Source organism: Protopterus annectens, chromosome 11.part0 (assembly GCF_019279795.1).
Source record: "Protopterus annectens isolate FY-2018-M chromosome 11.part0, PAN1.0, whole genome shotgun sequence".
Taxonomy (NCBI): domain Eukaryota; kingdom Metazoa; phylum Chordata; order Ceratodontiformes; family Protopteridae; genus Protopterus; species Protopterus annectens.
The window spans coordinates 723,197,469-723,224,428 of record NC_056745.1 but is presented as its reverse complement, the minus strand read 5'-3'; the positions used below and the strand labels follow the sequence as shown (position 1 = coordinate 723,224,428).

General features: G+C 46.0%; 1 protein-coding gene across 1 annotated transcript in view; it reads left to right on the top strand.

Annotated features, from left to right (window-relative positions):
- LOC122814988 (cat eye syndrome critical region protein 2 homolog) overlaps positions 1-26,960 on the top strand; it is a 2,862,500-nt gene that overhangs the window by 2,530,591 nt on the left and 304,949 nt on the right. Inside the window, exon 19 of the mRNA XM_044087243.1 lies at positions 2,641-3,478. Coding sequence (XP_043943178.1) covers positions 2,641-3,478 — 838 coding nt within the window. The remainder of the gene's footprint in view (positions 1-2,640; positions 3,479-26,960) is intronic.

The following is a 26,960-nucleotide window of genomic DNA, read 5'->3' as shown; positions in this document are numbered from 1 at the left end:
TAGAATTCGCTAACTTTGTGGTTGATGGTACTTGTTTTTTGCTTTTTTCGTATGTTCCTGCCTTGGAGCTATCTACATTTCTGCTAGATGTGTACTGCAAAAGCAGGGCAGGCTTTGATACTGGTGTACTGCGGAGTCAGGTAATCTCATAAGCCTTGACATCAGTGTTACTATTGCTTTTAGCACTCTGCATTTCGTATGTACTGCTGCAGCTGTGATCCCTATTGTAAGTAGTATGAACGTGACTTGCCATAGCTGTAGTTTGATTCCACAGATTCAGATGGTAAATGTAAGGTGGTCATAAGAGTGGCTGGAGGTACATTTTCTGCTTGTGAGAGACTAAGCAACTTTAGCAAAAAACTGCAAGAAACCTTAAAGAATCTGATCAGGATGGGACATAATGTTGACCCTAGTCTTTTTTTTATGTGGGGATTTGGGAAAATGGGGTACTAACAGCTCATATTGCTTGCTTATTCTGGATAATTTCAGTGTTTGCCAAGAAAGCTATCTCAAAGAGATGGAAAACTGAAAAGAGGTGTCGTTCAGGAATTAACTACGTTAGCTGATGCCTTAAGGGAAGAGGAGCTACAATTAATTCAGGGCAGCTGGGAGAAGTTCATTATCTTTTGGTTACCATGTCTGCGACACTTGGGTCAGGATGAGGAAAAGGAGGAAGGACCCAGAAAGAAGAGATTTTGTTGATTCGCCTGTGGGCTATACATGTTGTAGCATAAGTCTGAAATCTGTAATAAATTTCGGATGTTTTATCATCTGCAGATAGTATGAATAGTACCAGTTTAACTAGGCCCACTGGACGCAGTCAGTTTTCAGGAGCAACCTGGGAGCAGTGTCTGCTTTAGTGAAGATCACACAGTAGGCAAGTGAGGGCTAAGGTAGTCAAACTTTAACCTCTACATTGCTATAATTTTTTCTTCCAGAAATGTTGAAAATTTTGTAAATTTGGTGTACATGTCTTTTGCTTAAAAAAATAGTAGAGGACCATCTGGAGAATTACATCTGTACAAGCAGATGGCACAACAAAAGTTACATTAGGGTATTATATTAGGGTTCCAATCGGCAGACTAAAAGTGACACTGTGTATATTAGAACTGTTGTTTTGAAAGTCTGAGACATACAATTTTTTTTTTGTGGTTTATTCTGTGATGTGCTACCCTGTGTACTCTGTGTTTAAATTGCCTCTGTGCGTTAGTCAGCGTTACAAGTGGTAACTAAGATGTCCTGGAATTCTGGCATGAGTAAGTAAACATTTTTTCTATTGAGAGCCCCAGTCTGATGAAAGACCAACAGCATCATACCTCTCAGCTGTCCCTGATCTTGAAAATGGTTTCTGTCCCTCTTAATCCCTCCTAAATAAGGGGAGTTTTGGAGAAAAGGTGGTGACTTGTACTGAATAAATACAGTAATTAAACAATAACACATGAGTGGGTTTGGATATATCAGAATTTACCTGCAGTTGGCATGGTTTGATCACAAGGGCGAAACCCGAGTGATTAAACAAAGCCAACTGTAGGTAAGTCCTGATAAGCTCACACCCACTTGTTGGTTATTACTATTATACAGTGACATTATTTAAGAAAGAAATTGCTTACTTTTCGTAAGTACTGTCTTCGTATAATGGTAATGTAGTGTTCCTCTGCCTTCTTCCTTGTTTACTGATGTACTATGCATGCTTGTGGGACTTGCATCCCCATGTTTGCACAGGACATCATTAGAGTGCAGGAGAAGCAACACTGAAAAAAGAATCTCTGTTGCTGTTTTTTTTTTTATTTTATTTTATTTTTTACGAGGGACATCACAAAATTATAAGTAAAATAGTGTATCTATTTTTGATAGCTTACCTGATTTTTCTTCTGTTTTGCATTGTCCCTCAGCATATTCCACTAGGAAGCTCGGTTGGTCAATGGTACTTCAATGGACGGACTATTGTATTGGTATACGCTCTATTTACAATGGCCATGCTGATTGGGTTGTCCAATCAGCATGCTCATTTTTGACTACAAATGAGCCATCATATAGTTTGGGTTATGGACTTAATTTACTTCAGAAAATGTATATTAATTCACATCACTTTATCTTGTCGATGTCTCAGGTTAATAGTAATATTTTAAAAAGTGCCCTTGATTATTGTTTATGTATTTGTCCAGTTCTGTTGAGATATGTTGCGAGTCAGCTGAGAGCCATGTTTAGCATTATGTTTTGTGAACGATGCACCTATGTAAGCCTGCAGCTTCAAAAGCTGTCAAGTTTTTGATTTAAGATTTTAATTTCAGGTACCATTAGAGGAAAGTACAAAGAACTGTACCTGTGCATTCCAACTAACTTTTCTCACGGGATATTATCATCTTTGGCTGTTTGCCTGCATTTGCAGTGTCTCTGCTCTTTAACAGATGTCAAGTATACTGTAAAATGCCAAGCCTTTTCTGTTCATTTCAGTATCTACATTTAAGAAAAATTATTGTGGCCAGATAAAGAAAAGTGCGAAACTTGGACTGCATTGTGAGAAATGGATCTGTAGCTAATGGTGGTAACGGGAAAAAAAATTAAAACTTTTTTTTGTACTTTTAGGCAGTTGAATTCATTAGCTGATCTTAGAAAATGACCACTATGTTTTTGTTTCAGTTGTCTGACAGGACAGATGAGCAGTGGGGCCCCAAAATTTTGGAACCTAAAAGTAATCAGCCTTGCACTGAAAAGTTTTCACCTTCCATGGAGCCAAAGCTAATTTTAGTACAGTCTGAGACTGTGAATGCCCCACCTCAGGAAGGGAACCGGGGTATAGCACAACAGATTTACACAGCGCATACACCACATGGGTATCAAGGAACAGCGCAACAGTTGGGTGCCTCTGAGAAACCAGCTAGGACTTCATGTGGCCCATACTGGTACCCAGCAAATGGACCTCCACATCTCTGGAAGGGGAATCAAGGAGTACCAACCAGTACTGCATTTGGACCACCAGAAAAGAGCATAATTAATACTGTTCAAGTTCCGATGCACAATAATATCACAGATAACAGGCTGAAATATCCATTGTCTGTTAAGTGGCCTAATCAGTCTGGCATTGTACCTCACAGTAACACGCTGGCTCCTCAGCCATCGTCACCTCCATCATCATCTTCATTAGGATTTAATAGGCAGTCATTTAACCTTCATGGACCAGCACCAGCAGTACAGAGAATGACATCTCTGCAAATGTCTTCACAACAGCACAGAAGTCATATGGATTCCATGCTGGACAGTCCTGAAATGATAGCTATGCAGCAGCTTTCTGCCTCTGTACAGTCACCGAGGTTACCTTACAGTGTCCAACAGCCTGCACATCTGCAGTACCCTCCCCCTTACTTACAGCCTCCACATGCAATATCAGTGCAACAGAGCAGTGAGATGCAACCCTCCAAACAAGTCATGGAAAATGGGCACAGCTTTGGAAATTCACAGGAACCTAAACAAGAGCAAGGTATGTACTTTTTTGTTTAATGCTACTGTTCATCTGTTTTCGGCTAAGGTGCATAATTGTGCTGGTATCTCAAGATGCTGTTGAAATTCATTAAATTGTGCACTTTAGTAACTCAACATAAAACACGACATTTAGCGACAAATTATTCATTTGACTGTATGATGTGAATTATGGCCATCTGACTAAATTAATTTAGTCTCGACTGCCTGGAATGCTTAAGAGGATGTTCAAGCTTTCTAAGTTGCAACCATCCCCTGCAGGAGGTTTGAGTTGCAATACATTTTATTGGCTCTTGGTGATTTGGTCATTAACCGATGTTGTTGTGACACCAGAACCCTATGGGGAAAAAGGGGGTCAATGACCACACACTGTATGTATATGCCTCTGTGATACATACATAACGTGTGTGTGTTTGTGTGTATATATGTATATATAAGATATACACACATGCGCGCGCACACAAATGCATTATGTATATTTCTTTTTTATATATTTTTAATTTTGTTTGTTTAACTTTTAATGCTGCTAACTTGTCTTTCTGTTCAGGGAGACAGTTGTAACAAACATGCTAGGTTGGGCTTCATTATTAAGGAGCCATAATGGGTTATCTAATTGCTTCTGTTATTAGTTTTGGTGTACAGTAGTTGCAGTGGAGGAATCCTCCCTGTGCATCTTTCAGAGACAGCCTGCCAAGTTTTTCTTCTGTATTCAGGCACTGCACCTTTATTTTGCTGTTATGTCAGCCATCCACTTGCCCCACCTTGTACCCCTTGAAAGTAGCAAACAGTACTAAAACTCTGATTTTCAACTGGATTATCTTGTCTGTTTTCTTCTTGAGGTAGGATAGTGTGTAGTATAATAAGTGGGAGCCAGTGAGACTTCACTATCGTGGCACTGAACTTTTACATTTAGTTTTGGATGCTACCCTTTTTCCAGATTTTTTTTTCAAGAATTTTCATTTCCCTGGTGATCCTTGGAATTGTGCTCCTTGGAATTGTGCTTCATCTTCAGACATTTTGGTTGAGCTGACTAAAACTCTTGCATCTTGCCTGAACTCTGAAGCCTGAGCCAGATATGCCATCTTTGTTGAATCCCTTCTAAGAAGAGCAGTATGGATACCCACCACTGAGGTAGATTTTGACTCCTCTGATTCTGCAGCTGATGAACTAGTCTATGTAGATAGGTTCCCTTTAGCTCAGACCTTAGACACCTTGTCCCCCTGCTTCCCAACCAGAGTTCCTTTCCTTTGGAGTACTCTCCATAGAATGAGAGGCCTTTCAGTGAGATTCCAAGGAGGACTTTGAAGCCAGGCAGAGAAATGAGGCCATGAATGCAGTCCACTCGCTGTCTATCCAGTGCTAGAAGCCCTGGATGATGATTTTCAAAATGCACCCCTGAAGTCTGACTCCCCCTTGCTCCCAAAAAGTATGCTAGGTTCTGTAGGGTCAAGGAATTTCACCGGTTACTGTTTGCTGTTCCAAATATGGTGATCTTGGATCCTTGCTACCGGGAATCTCATCCCAAATGTCAGTGAACAGAGCTCTGGATTGATTTGGGAAGTAAGTATCCTCATCGATCCCCCTTTTCTCATTTTCTGCATGAGGCTGGGGTGTCATGCCAACTCTCACCATCTCTCTTGATTGTGTCACACTCTTGCCTTGTTCAACACTCATGCCTGACCGTCACAGATCTTCTCTTACACACAGTCCATCTACCTCTTTGCTGGATGCCCTCATTTCCTCTTGCTGCCATCCTCTCTGTCCCAAATCATCTTCACCAGATTGTCTTGTGCTTCAACTCATTCCTTCCAGTACAGCTCGTTTGAGTGTGTAGCTTTAATTCCCAATGGGTGTGGCTTGAGCCTTTAAAAACAGTTTGCCGTTGTAATAAATACTCATTGACAGAGGTCAAATAATAATACAGTTGTGTTTGGCATCATGTATGCTTCAAGATAAAATATTCTGATAGCTTGTATGTAGCATAGTTTTGGAATTATTAATGCAAATACGAACAAGCAATATTGGACACCTAGAGGCGCAGTTGAAGGTAACTGCAGAAACACTTGGAGGCACACACTGCTGTAATGAGTTAATGCACATCTGTTCTCTCTGAACTTTTCTGCAATTGGAGCTGCTTTGGCTTCAGCTCTTATGTCCTCACTTCTTCAACTGTTAAATAGTGTGCATCCTACCACCTGTTTCAGACACTTTATTTCCATCACCTCTAGCTTCCTCAACTGCTTTGTCTTTAATGCTCGGGTTCTGTACCATACAGTAGTACTGGTCACATCACTGTTTTGTACACCTTACTTTTCAGCTTCTTTGGTATTCTTCTGCTGTACACTAAACCTGACAACACTCTATGCCAGTTGGCTTCAGACCTTCTGATTCTCTGACGTCTTCATTCATACTTCCCTTCAACTCAGCTACTCCTCCCAGATACTTGAAGTTGTTAACCTGTTCTACAGTCTTCCCTTCTGTCTCAATTCTCAGCTTCTGATTTTCCCCATTTGCTGCCATTACCACTGCCTAATCTGTACTCTGTTTCTTCCCATGTGCCTTCAGTTTTGCATTACACTCCCTTATCATTTGCTGAAGTTCTTGCTCAGAGTTTGCCTGTAATGCTACACCATTTACATACAGCAGCTTTGTTGTGCTGTTCTCTCTGATCTGTTTGCTAGTGTAGTCCATCACCAGTATAAATAGCACTGGGCTCACAGCTGAACCTTGATGCAGATCCATTTCAACTGGCAACCCCTCTGTGAAGACCGAACCCCGTTCAAACTTGAGTCACTGGGTCCTTGTACATAGCTTGCCCTAATTCTACCAATGTTTCTGGGACTTCGAACCACTGCAGGACTGCCCAAATCAGCTTTCTTAGAATGTTGTCGTATCCTTTCTCTAAGTCTAGGGATGCCCAGTTGGACTCTCTCCTCCTTTCCAGCTTCTTCTCAACTGTCTGTCTCACTGCAAATATCGGGTCAGTTGTGCTACATCCTGATCTGAATCCGAACTGCTCATCTCCCATCTTATGTTCTACTTCTCTGCATATCAGTCACTCTCTCCAGAACTTTCATGCAATGTGATAGGAGTTTGATGCCTCTGTACTGCACACAGTTGTGGTTGTCCCCTTTGTTCTTGTACACTGGCAATGAGTATGCTTATTCTCCAGTCATCTGGGATATGCCTTTCTCTCCACACTGTATGAGCACCATCAGGAGTCATTTCTCCCCTATCTCACCCAGCATCTTTATATCTGCTGTGACCTTATCTGAGCCTGCTGCTTTTCCTGACTTGATTTTCCTTAGTGCTATTCTTACTTCTTGTAGGGTGGGCTTATCTTCTTTCATCATGGTCTGTTTCTGCAGCAGTACAGCTTCTGTGAGATTTTCTTCATTCAGAAGCTGCTGGAAGTACTCCTTCCATCTGCCTTTAATGTCCTGTGGACTGGTAAGCAGGTTGTTGCTGGCATCCCTAATGAACGGTGCCTGACTATCTTCTATATCTTTCTGTTGAGTGTGGCAACCAGTGGTTTATGCTGTGGGTTGACTGTTTCAATGGGGATGACTTTTCAATCACTGATTCTATCCCAGTGCTCTTTCCTTACTAAGAAGTCTACCTGAGTTGCATGTTGGCCACTCTTGTATGTGATTGTGTGACACTCTCTTTCTGAACCATGTGTTGGCTGCTATCAAGCCAATTCCCAGACAAAAGTCTAGAATGGTCTCTCTTTTTCCTGTTGCCCCACCCATGTGGACCCAGGCAGTCCTCGTATCCTGTTCTGTCTGTCCCGGTATGTGTATTTAAGTCCCCCATTATCAATACCAGCTCATGTTTGTTTAGTAGGTCTTGCAACTATTTGAATGCATTCTTCCCTTCAGTGTGGCAGCCTTGCTGAGATTATGAATACTGCCCTATCATTAGGCTGGAGTCTGATTACCACGAGTCTAGCACTAATTCTGATGACATCCCTCACCGTCTTCTAAAGCCTCTCTCTCACCACAATTCCCACACCGTTTCTAGCCTGTCCTTCTGAGGGTAGTATACTTTGGATCCCAAGCCATAAGGCTTTGTTGCACTGCCCTTCCATCTTTTCTCTTGGATACATAGTATGTTTAGCCTCCTGCATACCATCATGTCTTCCACTTCCAAGCTTCCTCTGTTCAGTGAACCTACATTGACTGTAGCAATTCTTGGTTCATGTTTAGCAGGTTGATTTGTTTTATGTCCTGCTTTTGCTCAACTGAGCTATCCCAGGTAACTGGACTGGGCTGGGCCGCAGGACACCAAGCAGCCAGTAGCTTATTGATGCAGGGTTTCTGGACTTTATGGCTAGCATAGTAGGGGCACATACACCTCTCCTACTGTTAGCATGGGTCCCTGGCGTAGGTTGAAGTAGACTGGGTCCTCAACCCTGTGTGTCACTGGCAAATACCTTCACTCGTTTTGGTGACACTTTCAAAACGGCCAAATCACCTAGAGCCATATTTTACACTGAGTGGCTAGTTCTCCTATCTTGATACTGCACACCACAGTAGATGCCCAAAATAGTTTGTCTGTACAACTCTTCCCCTATAGGGGATCATGTAGAGTCTGTGCTGCTGCCCACAGCCCCAGTCTTAAGTGAGTTTGATATGGAAACTCTCAGCACATTTTTCCAGGTGGGAGGAACCCTACAGAAACACAGGGAGAAGATGCAAACAAGCAGGCATTGATTGACCAGAGGTCGGGATCAAACTTTGTACCTTGTGCTTGGAAGGCGAGGACCTTAACCATTATGCCAACTGGTCCATTAAGAAAGCATATGGTCCTACTGTTCTGCCTTTCAGGGTATTAAACTGCCCATCCCACATGCTTTCTTACCAACAAAACCTGACACATCAGATCAGGACAAAGGTAGAGGAGGCTTCAAATAAAGACCTGAAACAAGAGATGTTGGACCTGTGTGATCTCTGACAAGGTAGCCAAATGCTAACAAATGAAGCTATAATGATGATGGTGCATCTAGCAGGCCACTGGCAATGGAGGGCAGACGATTAGAAGGTGTGCTTGGTTGAGCAGGACTTCCAACCATGCAATGTGATGTCGGGGTTCTGTAATACACCAGTAAGAGAAGATTTCCCCTTTGGAGCCCCTGCTCATGAGGTGTACAAGAAAGTGCAAGAGGAGGGTAGGACTGTCCAATCTCAAGGTGATTATTCAGACATTTGTACCAACGTACAACAGGAATGAAGTCGGCCAATTGCAAAGCTCGAGGACTTCAAATAGCTAGAGGCCAAGTCCCTATCCCATGATGCACCTAGAGTTACCTCAGATCTAGTTTGCTGCTGCAACAGATCGGAGGTTCTGCATTAGCTCAGGCCAGTAAAACAGTTTTTTCATACTTTACTTATATTGATATTAAGTAGTTTTAAATAGTTTTATAAAGCTCTTATAGCTTTTTGGTGTGTTTACCTACATTGTATTCCCTTCACTTTGTGTGCTTTAAAATTCTAGCTGGCCTCTTCTTTTAGGCCTAGTTTAAAACCTTTTTCTGATTACTAGTGTGTGTTTAGTCAATGACTTTTTGTCACAATTTATACTAAATAGCTCAATAGTATATAGCTATTTGCTGTGTGGTGTGTTTAGCCTTAAAATTGTTTTAGAAAAGGCTTGGCTTTGATAATTACTGTTGGAAGATTTTGCAGTTGACAGTATTTTTTGTCGGATATAGGTATTCTTTAGAATATCTTGGATAAGGTTTGTTGTGTTTTGTAGTAGCTGTCCTTTTTTTTCATTGCATAGTCTGCTCATATATTTCATATTGTGCGTTTTAGACAGACCTTTTTCTGTCACTTTAATATTTACATTAGTATTACTCAGTGTGTGTCTGTGTGCGACTCAGCCTGATTTTATTTAAGGCTTTTGTGGATAGTTACTGTTAAGAATTTTTTGTGGTGACAGTAATTTTCTCTCTGAGATTACAATGGCTGACCAAGAGAAGCATCCTAAGTTAGGTTTCAAAACGTGCCCCAAATGTGGCCAAAAGATGTCTGTAACAGACAGCCATGTAAATCGTGTGTACTGTCTAGGAGCCCTGCATTTACAGGATAGCTGTTCTATATGCCATTCCTTCTCCTCCAGAGTCCTACAGGAAAGGAAAAGAAATTTAATAGACAGAGGTTTGTTGAAATCATCCTTCCAAGAAGCTTTGAGCGACCAAGATGGATCCAGCAAGTCCTCAAAGTCTTTTAAGACTTCTGAATCAAAGAAATCAAAAAAATCTTCGACTTCGGCTCCACTGACATTGGAACCGACAGTCCTTTCTTTTCAGAACCGGTCCCCAGTCGTGGAACCGGTATCTGAAACTCAAGTCCATTATTACAGTTGGTACCACCTTCGGTGTGCTCATCAGGGTCCTCTATCATCCTTTCTGATCTGGATGTGGATCATGTGGTGCAGAAGCTGTTATTGGCATTGACCTTGGCAAAAATGTTATCGGCTCCAACCCAAATGCTTTCGGAGCCAAAGACCCATACACCAGCACAAACTGTTCCTCCTCCTCCAAGCCACGCTGGTCCTTCAGAGCCAGAAGAGTCAGACCTGTTGATTGTGGAACCCTCGGAGCTGACACCTGCTCCAGTGTCTTCAGCTCCATTCACTCTGACATCCTTGCTGCCTATCGAGGACTCTAGGAGCCAACACACTCTGGTCAGGTCTGGGGAGGATAGTCAGACCGACTTGTCTGTTCCGACTCTGCCTCTTAGGGCTTCGGCTCAGATGAGCTTGGCTCCTACCTCTGGTTTGGAGCCCACTGTCCTAGTGCGGGGGTATCTACGGATCTGAAGTAGGATTGTTCATTTGTCAGCAACCTGTGGGTTACAGATCCGATATCGGATCCGAGCCGGCAGCTTGTTTCAAGCTAATGGATCCGAGCTCCTAGCTCCTCCCTTCACCCATAATCCCCTGCTAACCCTCCATGACCTCAGATCTAGTTTGCCGCACTTGTGATGGCTGGATCCTTTTGTTGAGCTCTGCAGATAAGTGGGAAAAAGTTAACTTTTTTCTAGCATTTTTCGTCAGGACTTTCTTTTTTAGTTTAAATTAATACTTGTAAAGTGTGTCTGAGTTAGGTTCCCTATTTTTTAATTAATACCCTCCCTTCGCTGGTCGCTAGTGTGCGAGTGTTTGTTGAGTGTCTTTTTTTTTTTTCCTTGTTTTTTTTTTCTTTTCCTTTTTAGTTATAAAAAAAAAAAAAAAAAAAAAAAAAAAAAGGAATGGCTGAGGCCCCAAAAGCCATATTTTCTAAATGTACAGAGTGTGGCCATAAGCTTTCCCCGGCTGATGGCCACACACTGTGCGTTCGGTGCCTTGGGGTTGAACACCTCACCTCAGGCTGTACTATCTGTGCAGCGTTCAACCCCAGGGCACTGAAAGAATGGAGGTCGAAGCTGGTCCTGGCGGGACTTCTACCCCCGGATTCAGCTTCGGCCTCCGCTACCTCTGCTACTCCCATGGCTCCATCACAGCCTGTGGTGGCTGCCACTCCTGACCCCCTGCCTCCGACTGGGACTCAAACTCCCGCTAAAGTGTCGGAGGACAGGGAGGCCAGGAGGGAGAAATGGAGGGAGAAGCACCACAAGCGGCGGGCTGAGACCTCCGTTTCGGCCCCGCCAGCTAAGCGGGCTTCTCCCTCCATTGCTTCTAGGTCTCCTCCTCCTCGGCTCCGATCCCCTTCTTTCTCCCCGGGGCCCAAGGAGGAGGAGACCCGATCTCCGTCGAGGTCATCGAGGCGGCATTCCAGGCCTGCCTCAGTGGCCTCTTCGAGATCCACTTTCAGCTTATCAGATGCAGACTTGGACCGGATGATGAGAAGGTTCATCCAGGCCCAGCTGCAGATGGGAGTGCTCTTGCCTCCCCCCCCTCCCATGGGGGAGCTCGTCACCTTTTTTCCACCCAGTTGCTCCTTCTCCGACCCGCTACCCGGGTTCAGAGCGCTCTGAGCCGAGCAGCCTTGGAGCCGGGGGTGGGTCGGCGCCGACAGTACTTGGTACTTTGGATCTGACCCTACCCTCGAGTCTGTCGGATCCGACCTCTCGGAGCCGTGGTCCAAGCTTCGGATCCGGGGGATTCAGTGTGCCTTCGGCTCCGTCCAGGTTGGAGCACACTGGTCCCTCGGATCCGACGGTCTCGGCGCCGGCCCCGATCCCTTCATCGGATCCGAGTGGGAGCCGACTTTTGGATCCATTGGAGAGTGGCTCTCCCTCGGCATTCGATGTTGTGGAGAGGGCTCTGTTGAGAGCATCCGGACCCCCGGTCCTTGCATCGACTCCTCCCTTCACTCCCTCTCTGCTGGGTCAGGCTTCCATCACCCAGCCAAAGGGACAGCCTGCTTCAATGTCACAGATAGTTCCATTGGAACAAGATGTTGCTGGCGAGGACTCCTCGGACAGTCCCCCCAAGGAAGCTCCCCGCAAGCATAAGTGCAAAAGGACGCACGTGGACTCCCCTGAGTCCTTAACCAAGGACATGGACTTAGGGGAAGGCTCCCCAAGATCACTCCCTGAGGATGTCTCCTTTGGAGACATCATGGAGATGCTGAGAATCAGAGGTGGGTGGTCTGCCCCCAAGTCTTCCTCTGACGAGTCCGTGTTTCTGGAGGCATTTGAGGCAGGCCCGTCTACCTCCTGGGTGTCCCCATCCAGCCAATCCCCTGGTGGACCTTATTACCACCAGGGCATGGAAGGATCCAGACACCATGGAGCCAATACCGAAGCGACCTGATAGGATTCTTAGCCCCCCCCTCAGACCGGTCACATTGGAGTAAGGGCCCCCCTGTAGATGCCATGTTGACGACGGCAGCCACAAAGAGGGAATTGGCTCAGGAGAGTCCCTCAGTCCATCCACCGAGCAAAGAGTCCCGTTTGATGGATTGCTTAGGGAAGCAAGTCTTTAGTTCAGCGACCTTCTCAGTAAGGTCTCTGAACTATATGGCACATGTCATCAGGATGCAGCGTGATCTTATCAAAGAATATGCTGCATCCCCCCCGAGTCCATGTCGGAGGAGGATAAACAATTGTACTCCACCCGAATGGCCACTCTGAGATCTATTTCAAACACTTCTATGCGGCTGTTGTCCCACGCCACAGAGGGAGCCGCTAGGGCCAGCGGAGCAGGCCTAGTCATGAGACGTCAGGCCTGGCTCCGTCATTGCGACTTTACGGAGCCCCTTAAAGCGTCCTTTGCGAACGCCCCCTTTGATGGTTCTGCCCTTTTTGGCAAAACAATTCGCGAGACGCTTGTCCAGAGTGAGAAGGACGGGAAGACGTCTGCCGTCGGAGTTCGCTTCTCTGCTCCCCAGCGGTCCTTTTCAAGGAACCAAAAGGGTCAGAAGAAGATGTGGTTCCGGAAATCACAACATTCCCAACTAGCTCCGGACAACCAGTTCTACCGTGGCAGAGGTGGACAGGGAGAACGTCGCCCCAGGGGCAGAGGGGCTCCGAGAAATTTCGGGTCCAGAGAACCTTTCTCTGAGCAGCCCACGCAGCAGCCCTGAGGGGTTGCCCGGCTGCTCCACTCTGGAGGAAGTCGTGGGAGTGTTTTTCGAAACATCTAGTGGCATGGGAGTCCATCACAACAGACCACTGGGTGCTTCGCATGATATCCAGAGGGTAGAAAATACCAATTCTCCATGTCCCCCAATCCAAGAACCTCCCCGATGTACCACCCGATCACAGGGAGGCCGCAGCCACAGAAATACAGCAGCTGCTAAGAAAAAGAGCCATCCAGCCCGTCCCCCAAGACAAGCTCGGATTAGGGTTCTACTCCAGGTTCTTTTTGGTGCTAAAAAAGACGGAGGATCTGAGACCCATTCTAGTCCTTTCCCGCTTGAACCTGTCAGTAACCAAGGAAAAATTCTGAATGGTCACTCTTGAATCTATCCTCCCCCTTTTGAGGGAGAACGATTGGATGTGCTCTATAGACCTCAAGGATGCGTATTACCACATCTTAATGGACAAACGATCCAGGAGGTTCCTTCGCTTCCGGCTGGGAGCCAGTCACTACCAGTTCAGGGTCCTTCCCTTTGGCCTCACCACAGCCCCCAGGGTGTTCACCAAAGTGTTAGCAGTGATTGCGGCCCACCTGAGACTCCAAGGAATTCAGGTCTTCCTGTACCCGGACGACTGGCTCCTGACCGCACCAACAAGGCATCTACTTTGCTCGGCCAGAGACTTTTCTCCATCTAGCCCCACAACTAGGCATTACTATCAATGTCGGCAAATCTCTACTGGCTCCAACACAGATCATAGAATTCATAGGTGCCAGAATAAACACCAGAGATTTGCGAGCCTTCCTAACTGCCGAGAGAATCAGAAATCTACAACTTCATGTGCGGGCTATCCTTCATTCAGAGGCTTCAACAGCGGAATTGATCCTGAGGGCACTAGGCTCCATGGCAGCAGCGATTACACTCCTTCCATGCGCCCGTTTGAACATGCAAGTCCTGCAATGGACTCTGTTAGTGCAATGGTCCTTCCTATCCCTTCCTCTCCACCATCCCATTGCTATCAGCAAGGCTTGCAGAAGGGCGCTACTATGGTGGCTCCAAGCATCGAACTTCCATATGGGCCGTCCCTTCTGCACCTCTCCCCCTATCGCCACTGTGACCACGGATGCTTCCCGCCTCGGGTGGGGGGGGCATTACTCAGGCAGGACAGTCCAAGGCACGTGGAACGATACAGAGACCTCTCTGCATATCAACGTTCTGGAAATGAGAGTGGTGCTGTTGGCGTTACAAGCACTTCAGAGCTTCCTCCCCGCAGGAACGATTGCAATTCACTCAGACAACATGTCAGTGGTCTGGTATATCAACAAACAGGGGGGAACCAGATCTTATCCTCTCTGCCGCAAAGCCATGAGAGTGTGGGAATGGGCGATCTCCACCAACCACTTTCTGATTGCTGCGCACATTCCGGGGAGGACCAACATCCTAGCAGACAAGCTCAGCCGCACCCTTCTTACCCTTTACGAGTGGTCTCTCAATCCTCTAGTAGCGAAGCAGAGCAGATATTCGCAACATGGGGGCAACCCTGCTGCGATCTTTTTGCATCTCCATCAAACGCCAAACGCGACAATTTCTTCGCTCTAATCCCCCCACCAGGGGAATCTCCAAGTGACGCTCTGGTGCATGCTTGGCCACCCGGTCTACTCTATGCCTATCCTCCTCTTCCAATGATGATACAACTCTTACAGAAAGCCTCGCGGTTGGGGAGCAAGATGATTCTCATTGCCCCATTCTGGCCTCGACAAATTTGGTTCCCTTACTTGTGGTCTCACCTTGTGAATCACCCATTCCAGATCTCATCTCCCATCCATTGGACTTGCCAACTCCAAACCTGGACAATCTGAAACTGACAGCTTGGTTGCTCCAGTTCCACTCCTAGTTAGGACTCCCATTATCTCTTCACCAATCAAAGCCATCCTTGTGGCAGCACATAAGCCCTCCACCAGGAAAGTGTATCACAGCAAATGGAAAAGTTTTTCCATCTGGGCGGAGCGCCACGATCTAGATCCCTTTACGGCTCCTCTTCCATCCATTTTAGACTTCCTAACTGAACTCTTTCAAGAAGGCGCTAGTTGTTCAACTGTCAAGGTGCAATTGGCAGACATTTCTCATTATCATGTGGGACATGATACAGGACCCTTGATGTCAGCCAAATTGTGTAAAACCTTTCTCAAGGGTACCTTTTTACTTAGACCTCCTGTAAAAGAAGCCGTACCCCCATGGGATCTTACTTTAGTTCTTCAAGCCTTGACTGCTCCACCCTTTGAACCCACTGCTTCAGTGGATCTCAAATACTTGTCATGGAAAACAGCATTCCTTGTAGCCATTACTTCAGCGAAAAGAGTGTTGGAACTTCAGGCTCTTTCTGTAAAGCCTCCATACCTGATTTTTCACCCTGATAGTCTACCTCAGGATCAGTCCCTCCTTTCTTCCCAAGATAGCATCAGAAGCCAACATAAACCAATCCATAAATTTACCGGTTTTCTTCCCTAAATATCAAAATAAGGGTGAATACAAGCTGCACTCATTGGATGTTCATAGGCAGCTTCGTTTTTATACTCATAGGACGGCTGGCCATAGACAATCCGACCAGCTGTTCGTTTCCTTTGCCAAATTTAACTTGGGGAAAGCTATCTCTAAAGTATGTTTATCTCGCTGGATTTCCCAATGTATCCTACTAGCTCATCAAGCCTCGGGTAGACCCGCACCAGCAGGAGTTCGTGCTCATTCCACTCGCTCCATTTCTACTTCTGCAGCTTTCAAGTCTAGAGTTCCTTTGGATGATATTTGTTCTGCAGCCACTTGGGCTTCATCTCATACCTTTATCAACCACTACAAGCTAGACCTGCTTTCTAGAGGGAGAGCATCCTTTGGCTCTGCAGTGCTTCATAATATCCTTCCATGATGGCCACCCAGGGTGCAGGTAGCTGGGGACTCTGTCCCACAAGTTGCTGACAAATGAACAATCCTACTTCAGATTTAGAAGTTATGTACTCACCATAATGTTCCATCTGAGTAGGTAGTTCATTTGTCTGCAACCATCCCCCCCTCCTTCCCCCTGACCTTCTTTGGATCTATTAGTTTTTAGATATCCTTTGTTGGATATATATGGAGAGGCAAACTCGATCTGAGGTCTTGGAGGGTTAGCAGGGGATTATGGGTGAAGGGAGGAGCTAGGAGCTCGGATCCATTAGCTTGAAACAAGTTGCCGGCTCGGATCCGATATCGGATCCGTAACCCACAGGTTGCAGACAAATTAACTACCTACTCAGATGGAACGTTATGGTGAGTACATAACTTCTAATTTCCTCACATCGGAGCAGAGGTGCTTTCGATGCCATGAAGAAAGTTAGGTCTCCTAAGACATCCTCGACCTCAGGACTGGCTTCCTCCTCCCCTAAAGCGCCTGCCTGCTAATGCCTCACACATCCTGACCAAGCGTAGAGACCCAGAGCCTCAGGCAGCCCCATTTGGGTGGCCCTTGCTCTTCCGAGACCTCACCAGAAGCTCCCACTGATGAGGTTCCCAGGAAGAGGGTTTGTAAGAGGAAACATCTAGACTCCTCCCAGGAGTCTCTAACATCTGATACTGACTTGGATGAGTCAGAAGGGTCCCCACGGTTCCCCTCTGAAGATATCACATTTGCTGAGATACTTGGAATCCTGAAGCAGAAGGGTGACTGGCAGTCCAAAAATCCTACTGAGGATGAGTCAGTAGTTCTGAAGATTTTCGGGTCTCAGCCCTCCACCTCTTGGGTGTCTCTGCCCTTCGATGAGCTGATGCAGCTGGAATCACGAATGGCGTGGGAGTCTCCGGATACTATGAAGCCTGTCGCTAGGAGGCCTAATAAGTTCATTTCTGCCCCCCTTGACAAATCTATCTTGATGAAAGGTGTGCCAGTTGATGCCATGGTGGTGGCAGCAGCCACCAAAAAGGAAATGTCTGAAACTTCCTCGTCTATCCATCCTCCTAACAGAGAGACTCCAGGATCATGGATAGATATGGGAAGCGCATGTTTAGTTCAGTGACTTTTGCTCTTTGTTCGCTCAACTATTTAACCCATTTTACCAGATTACAACGAGATCTCCTTAAAGAGCTAGTAGATGCTCTTTAGGGTACAGTAGCTGCTGGAGCTACTGACAAAGTTGCCGCTCACCTTGCTACCCTCAGTTTTATAGTAAACTCATCCATGCACCTCTTTTCATTTGCAGCTGATGGAATGAGTAGGGCAGCGGGTACAGGAGTTGCTCTTAGGAGATGCTCCTGGATGCATTTGTGTTCCTTCTCGGAGCCCTTCAAGTTTTCCTTCGTGAATACCCACTTTGATGGCTTGTCCCTTTTCGGGTGTAAAGTGAAGGAAACCTTAGCCAGGTGTGAGCAAGATGGAAAGACTCTGACTGCCGTCTGGGTCCATTTTTCCACCCCTACCAGACCCTACACTAATGGTCAAAGGGGAGGAAAAATGTAGTTCCAAAAAGCCCAAGGAGCCTTTCAGGACACACTTGGTGAACCCCCTCTAGAGGCAGAGCAGGGGGCAATAATGGAAGACACCGCCCTCACGGCAGAGGGGGTCCGCAACACCAAGGCGACAGAGATCACTTCTTTGGGAAGCCCTACCAGCGCTGCTGAAAGGAGGCCTGACTGTCCTACTCTAGAGGCAGTCGGTGGTCGCTTACCTTTGTACCCGGACACCTGGCTCAAAATAAAAGACAGCCAAGTACAAAGCATCTCCAGAGAATACTTCATCCCATTCACCACACCCCCTCCAACCATAAGAAAAATCCCGGACGTTCCACCCAGTTAAAGGGAACAAGCAACAACAGAGGTCCAAACATAGCTAAGAAAAAGTCATCCAACCAGTCCCACCAGACCAGACAGGATCCAGAACTTATTCAAGATTCTTTTTAGTTCCAAAAAAGACAGGAGACTGGAGACCCATATTGGACGTCAGCAGACTGAACAAATTTGTAAAGAAAGAGAAGTTCCGGATGGTCATGCTTCAGTCTATACTTCCCTTCTTAGGGAAAGACAATTGGATGTGCTCGATAGATCTCAAGGATGCATACTACCACATAAAAATGGCCAGGCCATCCAGGGATCATCTGCACTTCCGGCTGGGAGCCAATCATTACCAGTCTCGAGCCCTGCTATTTGGCATCACTACAGCCCCCAGGGTGTTCACCAAATGCATGGCAGTGGTCATGGCTAACCTGAGGCATTTAGGATTCCAGGTGTTTCCGTACCTAGATGATTGGCTCCTTACCACCATCAGGCATCAATTCATTCAGGTCAGTGAGGCCACTCTGTCACTTTGCAATCAACTGGGCATTACAATGTTGTTTTTCTTTCGGCTTTTCCCGGTTAGGGGTCGCCACAGCGGAACTCCGGTCCGCTAATGAATGGCAGTAGATTTTTATGTTGCCGAGGTGCCAGCCCGACGCCCAACCTTCAATGAAGGCACACCCATTCATGCATGTCTTACAGATGCCACTTGACCGCGGGGAGGACATGCAGACTCCACACAGAAGGCGCTCCAGGCGAGAATTGAACGTGAGAACCTCTTGCTGTGAGGTGACAATGCTAGCGCTGCACCACCGCAAACTCAGAAAAATCTGCCTTATCACCATTGCAGCATATCGTTTTTATCGGAGCAGAACTGGACACCACCACGCTAAGACTTTCAATGGAAAGAGTGTTCCTTCTCCGTCAGCATGTCAGTGTTCGGATATCCAAAGACAAAGCACCAGCATCAGAAGTTCTGAAATTGTTAGGCCTAATGGCAGCAGCAATTCTAGCCATACCACTAGGTCCTATGCACATATGGATACTACAATGGCTGTTGTTCACTCAGTGGTCTTACCAAGAGCTTCCCATGTCTCACATGATAATGATCACGAATTCATGCAAAAAGGATCTTCAGTGGTGGTTGACCTCACTTCATGTTACGATAGGACACCTACTTGTTCTTCCCCCTCCAGTGGCCACAGTGACCACAGACACTTCCCTGATAGGGTGGGGGGCATTTTCAGGGAAAGACAGCCCAAGGCACATGGACCAATGAAGACACACATCTGCATATCAATGTACTAGAGATGAGAGCAGTACTTTTGGCATTGCAGTACTTTCAGGACTCTCTTCCTCTGGGTACAATTGTGATTCAGACAGACAATATGTCAGTGGTCTGGTATTTGAACAAACAAGGAGGAACCAGGTCTTACCCCCTTTGTTGCGAGGCTCTCAGAGTATGGCAATGGGCTATTTCCACCCAGCGCTCTCTGTTGGCAATGCACATCCCGGGGAAATCCAATGTGATAGCAGACAAGTTGAGCAGAGCAATCTTGTTACCCCACGAGTGGTCCCTCAAGATGAAAATAGCGGTCAGGATATTCTGCAGTTGGGGCCAGCATTGCTGCCACCTTTTTGCCAGTCACATGAACACGAAATGCAGAAGCTATTTTGCCCTGATTCCCCTCTCCAGGAGAAGCCCCAAGGGACGCACTCATACACGATTGGCCTCCGGGTCTCCTCTATGCTTTTCCACCAATCCCGTTGATACCCAAGGTTCTACAGAAAGCAAAAATCCTGGGAAGGACCATCATTCTTATAGCCCCTTATTGGCTTCATCAGATTTGGTTCCCCTTCCTTAGACTTCCTTTGGAAGACCCTTGGATTCTGGACCCAGTTCCGGATCTTCTGACGTATTCGGGGGAACATCATCCCTCTCTGCAGTCCATAGAGCTGACAGCTTGGCTGCTCCAATTCCCATCATAGCCAGGTTCCATAACCTTTCCAGTGAGACAAAGCAAATTATCTTATCCCCTCATAAATCTTCTACAAAGAAGCTATATCTTAGCAAATGGAATCTATATGGGCCTCTAAAAACAATATTGATCCTTACCAAGCCCCTATGGCCTCCATTTTAGGGTTCTTGACTATGATTTTCAACAAAGGAGCTGCAGCAGCAATAGTTAGTGTTCAACTTGCTGCCATAATTTTCATCTTGGATTCGAAGGATTGAATATTATGTCACAAAAGTTATCCAAAGCCTTTCTCAAAGGGATGTTTCATATTAGAATACCTGTGAAATCTCCCTATTCTCCATGGAATCTAAATGTTATGGTTTCCCACATAATTCTTCGGCCATTTGAACCAGCTTCCTCATGTGACCTCAAATTTTTGTCATGGAAAACCATCTTTTTAGTGGCTATTACTTCTGCCAGCAGAGTGTCAGCTTCAGGCTTTATCCATCAAGCCTCCTTATTTGATATTCCATGCCGACAGTCTCAGCCCAACGTTTGCACTGAAACTAATCTCAACCAAATTATTGATTTGCCAGTCCTCTTCCCCAACCATTCAAACAGTTTAGAGTACATGCTGCACAAACGTGATGTTCTCAGGCAGCTCAGATTTTATTTGGATAGAACAAAAGATTTCAAGAAATCAGACCAGCTTTTTGTTTCATTTTCAGACTCCAGGAAGGGTAGACCAGTAGCTAAAACAACTCTTTCTAAATGGTTATCTGATTGCATCACCTTTGCTTATTCAGCTGCTAACATTCGTTTACAGCATAAAATGAAGGCTCACTCAACCAGAGCTGTTTCTACATCCTCTGCCTTTTTCTGCCAGACTTCCTATTGATAACATTTGCACAGCAGCCACTTGGTCAAAACCTCATACTTTTATCACTCATTACAAAGCTGACAGGGCCTCCTTTGGATTCACTGTTCTGCGAAATATACTCCCGTGGGCCACCCGAGGTTTATGGTGCTTGGGACGCTACCCATCAGTAAAGAATGAACGGCAAGATAGAACAACTTCACATAAAGAAGTTATGTACTTACCATAACGTTGCATGTGAGTTGTTCATTTCGCCTTCATTCTTACGTCCCTCCCTCCTACCCCCGCCTGGGCTGTTAGAAGACCGAGATGCTGGATCCATCCTGGTTGCTCAATCCTTCTATACCTTCTTTTGGGAGTGAAAGAAATAACATATGGTATTGTTAAACACAGCAAACAAGATCTGAGGTAATTCTAGGTGCATCATGGGATAGGGACTTTGCCTCGAGCTATTTGAAAACCTCGAGCTTTGCAATTGGCTGACTCGGAGCTGAGGGATCGGCTCCAAACCCATCAGTAAAGAATGAAGGCAAGATGAACAGCTCACATGGAACGTTATGGTAAGTACATAACTTTTTTTTATCCTCTTGGCCTTACTTTTTTATGATTGTATTTGAGGTTGCTGGCTTGTTCATTGATGTGGAAATATGCTGCTGGAGTCTAGCAGGTATTGATTAGTGGGCGTACTCTCTTCCTGGACACTGAGGTATTAATTCTTTCATGAAGACTGACAGTGTATTGGTCAGAGGCTGCATACCTGATATATTTTGAGACTTCAAACCTTTCTTTTTAATCTTTACTAAGAATTCAGTAGCTGTAGTCAAAATGCACAACATTTGATCTCAGCACAAAGCTAGCTACACCCAGTGTAATTACCAGGTTTATTGATTTACCTTATTTTTTTCTGTGGCACTGGCAGTAATTTCATACTTGGGCAGTACAGTTCTGAGGAGGAACAGTACTCTGGTAAAGCAGGCAGTCAGAGTGCATTTTATTTATTTATTTACATTTGTTGACCGGGAATGTCTGACTGGACGCAGATCCATTTTCAGCAGAGGCCCGGGGAGAAAAGCTCCACAAAATAAAATATTACAGACATAGTTACAGATGAAGAATCCTAACAATTAAAATATTACAAACATAGTTACAGATGAAGAACAGAGTACATTCAGTAGATAACTAGCATCTGTTCTATCCACGAAAAGACATATATGAAAAGACATCAGTTTTTGCGCAGTGATCACAAGCATTGAGTAAACAGTGGAGCCAACTTTAAGACTGATTTATTTTCATTTTTACACTGGTTTATTGGCGTGGTCAAAAGTTAACCAGTGTGCTTTTCCACAGTACAGGATTCTGGTACATCAAAGTAGCCACACATCTTTTGGCCAATACAACTTAAAAGCAGTATACTTTTAGATTCAGACACACTACTTGTGCAGAGTTTAGGCAAGTTCAGTTTAGATGACATGTTCCCTTAGTTGCAGGGTTTAAAAATGTTTGTTGTAATTTGGATGTAATGTTCTTGTGTATACACAGCTGGCTAACACAAACACACAGTACTAACAGACCACATATACAGGATAGGTTAAAGTAGATCATCATTCCCACTGTCTCAGTGGCATTTTGAGTTATCTGCCAATGTAACTCAATACTGTCCAGTTGTCAGAAACTCAGACTCCCTCTCTCTTCTTATGACAACTTGTTGGCAGAGTATAACTGAGAGGGAAGCCTTGTGTGGCTTATTGCTCAGATAAGCCCCATTTGGGGACCCCCTTTTTCTCAGTTTTTATTATTATATTACTCTGTCTTAGTTTATAACTAATTCCTGTGTGAATTTCTGCTTGTAGCTGTGTGTGTGTGTGTGTGTGTGTGTGTGTGTGTGTGTGTGTGTGTGTGTGTGTGTGTGTGTGTGTGGCTTTTATGTTTGTCCTGGTCAAAAGTAAACCAATGTGCTTTTCCACAATACAGAATTCAGGTTACTGATTCTGAAGAAACTTTCAGCACTTCTCTCAGAAGTGCAGTGTGTACCATTTTCTAAACCAACTATACTGGAAATAGTGAATATAGTAACATAGATAAAACAACTGGAATTGAGATCTTTAGAAACTGGTAGGAGCAAACTGCTTAGGAAAAATGGGAATTGTGGAAACAATACAAACAAGGGAGGAATGAGGCCTAAAAGGCAGCAGGACTTAAATGAGCTTTGTAATGTTAGAGTGAGAAAGATTGGGTAGATTATATGTGATGTATAATATTTGCAACTGGAACTGTCTGTATGGTTTGTGATGTAAAATGCTTGACATAGTGTTGTCTTGGTGTGGTTTGTTTTCATGTATATAAATGAATGACTGCCTGTGTAGTAAGTAATTTAATGAAGATTGTAGAATAGAGCATGTGTTCTGTATCTTTAAGAAGCATTTCAAGGACTGAACGTGCATGTAAACAGCACTTGCTATCTTCAGTGCCATTTTGAGAGTGCTGCCAGAGAGTGAGCATGTATGAGTGTAATGGCTAGTTTATCTAAGTTAGATGAGCCTCAATTCTGATGTTTGTCCATGACAAAACTGCTTGAACAGAGCCCACATAGTCTCGTCTATTGTATCCTGACTAGACATGTGACATGGTGTCAGAACCGGGATTCCAGAGACTGATATTCAGAGCTACGAGGTGCAGAGATAACAGTGAAGGTAAACTAAGAGAAATGAGCATGTTTTTTGGCAAAGTGCTGTGTTTTGGCATAACTACTAATGTTATGTGATCCTATCTCGCCTACATTCTGAATGATGGGTTCGAGAAGTCTCTTATTGGCTGAGCTTACTATATCCCAGGATGCACCAACAGTCCCCAGATCCGCTTTTGCCGCTTAACTGCAAGGGCGTGGTCTCGAGCTGGCTGGGCTGAGTAGCTTTATTACTACTTTTCTGTCAGTTTTGTGCTTATATTTGCAAAAAGCGTTTTTACGACTATATTGCTGCTATTGCTATTGCTGTGTTCGATTGAGTACTGGACTTATTGTGTGTGATTGGGTAGAGTTTGTTTTGGCCTTTCAATCCAGGGCCTTTTCGGTTAAACTCTATAACTGAACTTTTACTGTGTTAAAGTTCGGTTTGTACACCTAAGGTTGTGTTTACACAGTTTCTGTAAGCCGGGTTTTTGTCTAACCGATTCTACAGTGGTTAAATTTCCTGTCAGGAATTGCTAACATTATGTCTCAAGCCCCTAGGCCTTCGGGCTTTAAAAAATGTACTAAGTGTGCTTTTAAGATGTCTGTTACTGATGACCATGTACTTTGTGTTTATTGTTTAGGGCTAAGCACTTGCAGGAGTCATGTAATGTCACGCTTTTTCCTCTAGGGTCGGATCCGACTGCCAAGGCCTCTCCGAGCCTCCCTCCTTCGCTCCAGAAAATCTTCGGCCGGAGTCGGACCGGTTCCTCAGCGCCGTGCAGACTCACTGCCTCCTCCTGGGCAGCGGGCCGGGTCGTCCGGGCGGTCGAGCCACTGGGCTCACTGCTCCAAGAGGGAGCCGCCCAGACACCACTCTCCAGACATTCGGCCTCGCACCGGTACACCTCGCATGGTGTGTGGTGTGGTGTGGATTCGATTCTCCCTCGAGCCCCCGGGCGGTCCCCTAGTCCCTTGGGGCCGAGGGAAGGTCTTCGAACCCGTTCTGTTTCCTCTCGGTCTCGAGAATGTCGGATTCTGATATAGACAGGGTGCTCCAAAGACTTTTCCAGTCCCCAGTCTTCCAAAATTTGTTACCCAGTTGGCTTGAATGGGCCATGACCCATCCATTGCTATTCCTCCTCCGCCCCGTCGGAGCAGGCTGGACCCGAGGGTGATGTTTGGGACCGATGCTTCTACTATCATGGCCCCCGAGACTGCCCAGGATTCTTTCAGAGCCATGAGAGTGCCTTTGGCCAAATCCTCTTCGCCATCTCCGCTTTACCAGCACCTCCTGGGGGTGGAGACTGGGTCTTTGGTAGTTCCCCTGTCTGTGGCCCAGCCGAGCCCGAGGCCTGAGGTTACCCCATTGGGGTTCCCTCTTCCTGAGGGTTTTAGTCATCTCCAGAGGAACCCCCGTGGACTCCCGAGTCTATCACATCAGACACGGATATGGATGATGCAGAGGTCTGATGATGTCTCCTTTGCAGACATCTTAGAGATCCTCAAACAACGAGGCTGGATGTCCAAACCCCTCCGCGGACGAATCAGTGCTCCTCAAGGCCTTTGGGGCTCAGCCCTTCTGGATTTAGTTTGTCAAGGGCGGAACACCCGGATACTGTGGAACCAGTCCGCTGTAGATGCCATGGTGGTGGCATCTGCCGTCCATCCATCCTCCTAATAAGGAGTCTAGGAGTATGGATACCGGAGGCGCACCCTGACTTCAGCGCCTTTACCTTAAGGTCTCTGAATTATTTGGCACATTTTACTAGGCTTCAGAGGGATCTGGCCTACCTGAGCAGCTAGCCCAGTCCGTTAGCTCTCAGTTGGCTATCCTGATCAATGCTAACTCCGTCCATGAGGCTCATATCCAGGCCTTCAAGTCTTCCTTCCCCGCGCTCCCTTTGATGGGTCCTCATTGTTTGGACCCAAGGTGAAAGACACCCTTACCAGTTTTTCTCCCAACAGCAGGAAGATTCCCGTCCCAGAGGCAGAGGCTTTTTCAGAGGGACAGTCTCCCCAGAGGCTGTCAGGAAGACCCGCAATTCTGGAGAAGTCTTTCGTGGCTCTTCAGCCTCCCACATGAGGGATTGCCCGGCTGTGCTGCTCGAGCCAGTCGGGTGTCGTTGCCAAGCACCTAAAAGCCTGGGAGTCAATCACTCAGGACAGATGGGTGCCGATAATTGCCATCCCATTCAAATACTCACCCCTCCATCCAAGAGAATCCCGGACCCACCACCCAGTCAAAGCCGAGAAGCTTCAAAGCTGCCAGACCAAATCGGATCAGGAAATTACTCCAGGTTCTTTTAGTGCCAAAAGACAGGGGACCTGAGACCAATATTGGATCTCACCATTCTCCCGTTGTTGGAGAAGGATGTTTGGATGTGAGTCATTACCAATTTTGTGCTTGCCCTTTTGGTCTCACACAGCCCCAGGGTGTTCACCAAGTGTAGTGTTTCCCTATCACTGGCTCCTGACTGCCACCACCAGGCATCTACTTATGGACAACCTCAAATTACATTCAATTGGTCAAAGTCTGTCTTAAAGTTTATAGGAAGAGGAGGACTCCTCAAGAGATTGATCGTGTCTTTCTTCGGCCGACAGGATCCAGACCTTACAGGGCCAAGTTCAAGCTCTGATCTCGAGATCCAAAGCCCCAGCCAGGATGGTCCTACAGGTTCTAGGCTCAATGTCTGCCACGGTACTTTTTAGTTCCTTCCTCAAGGTTACACACATGAGGATTTCTTCTTCAGTGGCTCTCACTCAATGGTCCTTTCAAGATCTCCCCTCAATCATCACATCATCATTACGGAATGCAAAAAAGGAAGGGACCTGGGTGGCTTCAGACATCCAACTTAGATCAGGGCAAACCTTTGTTCTCCCCCCTCCAGCGGTTACCCTGACGACAGATGCCTCCCAGATAGGTGGGGGGGGGTCTGGGCTGGGCAGGCTAGTTCAGGGCTCCTCTGGCTTCCATAAGCTCTTCTCCACATCAACGTGTTGGAGATGAGGGCTGTACTTCTATCCCTACAGGCCTTACACAAGTTCCTTCCTCAGGGTATCGCCATCCACGCAGATAAGCCATCACGCAGACAACATGTCGGTGGTTTGGTATCTGAACAAACAAGGAGGGACCAGATCGTATCCCAACCGCTTCTTGGTAGCGACCCACATCCCGGAAAGTCAAATGTATTGGCGGACAAATTAAGCAGGACAATTCTCTCCTCTCTCTCCGAATGTCTCTACTACGTAGTAGCAGCCCAGGTTTTTTTCAAGATGGGGGGGCGCGTGCTACGACCCTATTTCGCGACTCCACAAAACACCAAGTGCCAAAGGTTCTTCTCCTTGATGCCACATCAGGAAGTACCGGCCATGGATGCGCTAGCGCAACCCTGGCCAGCAGGGTTGCTTTCTTTCCTCCAATCCCACTCCTTCCCAAAGTCATTCAAAAGCTTCTCAGCTAAGGTCTTCAATGATTCTGATTGCCCCATACTGGCCTCAGATATGGTTTCCTTACCTGAAAAAGCATGCGCGGTGGGCGATCCGGGGACCTAGACCTGATCCGATTTGCTAATCAAATTGACAGCTTGGCTCCTCCGACCTCCGTCACACACACACACACACTAGGAAGTTGTTCACATTTGTCTTGACCCCATA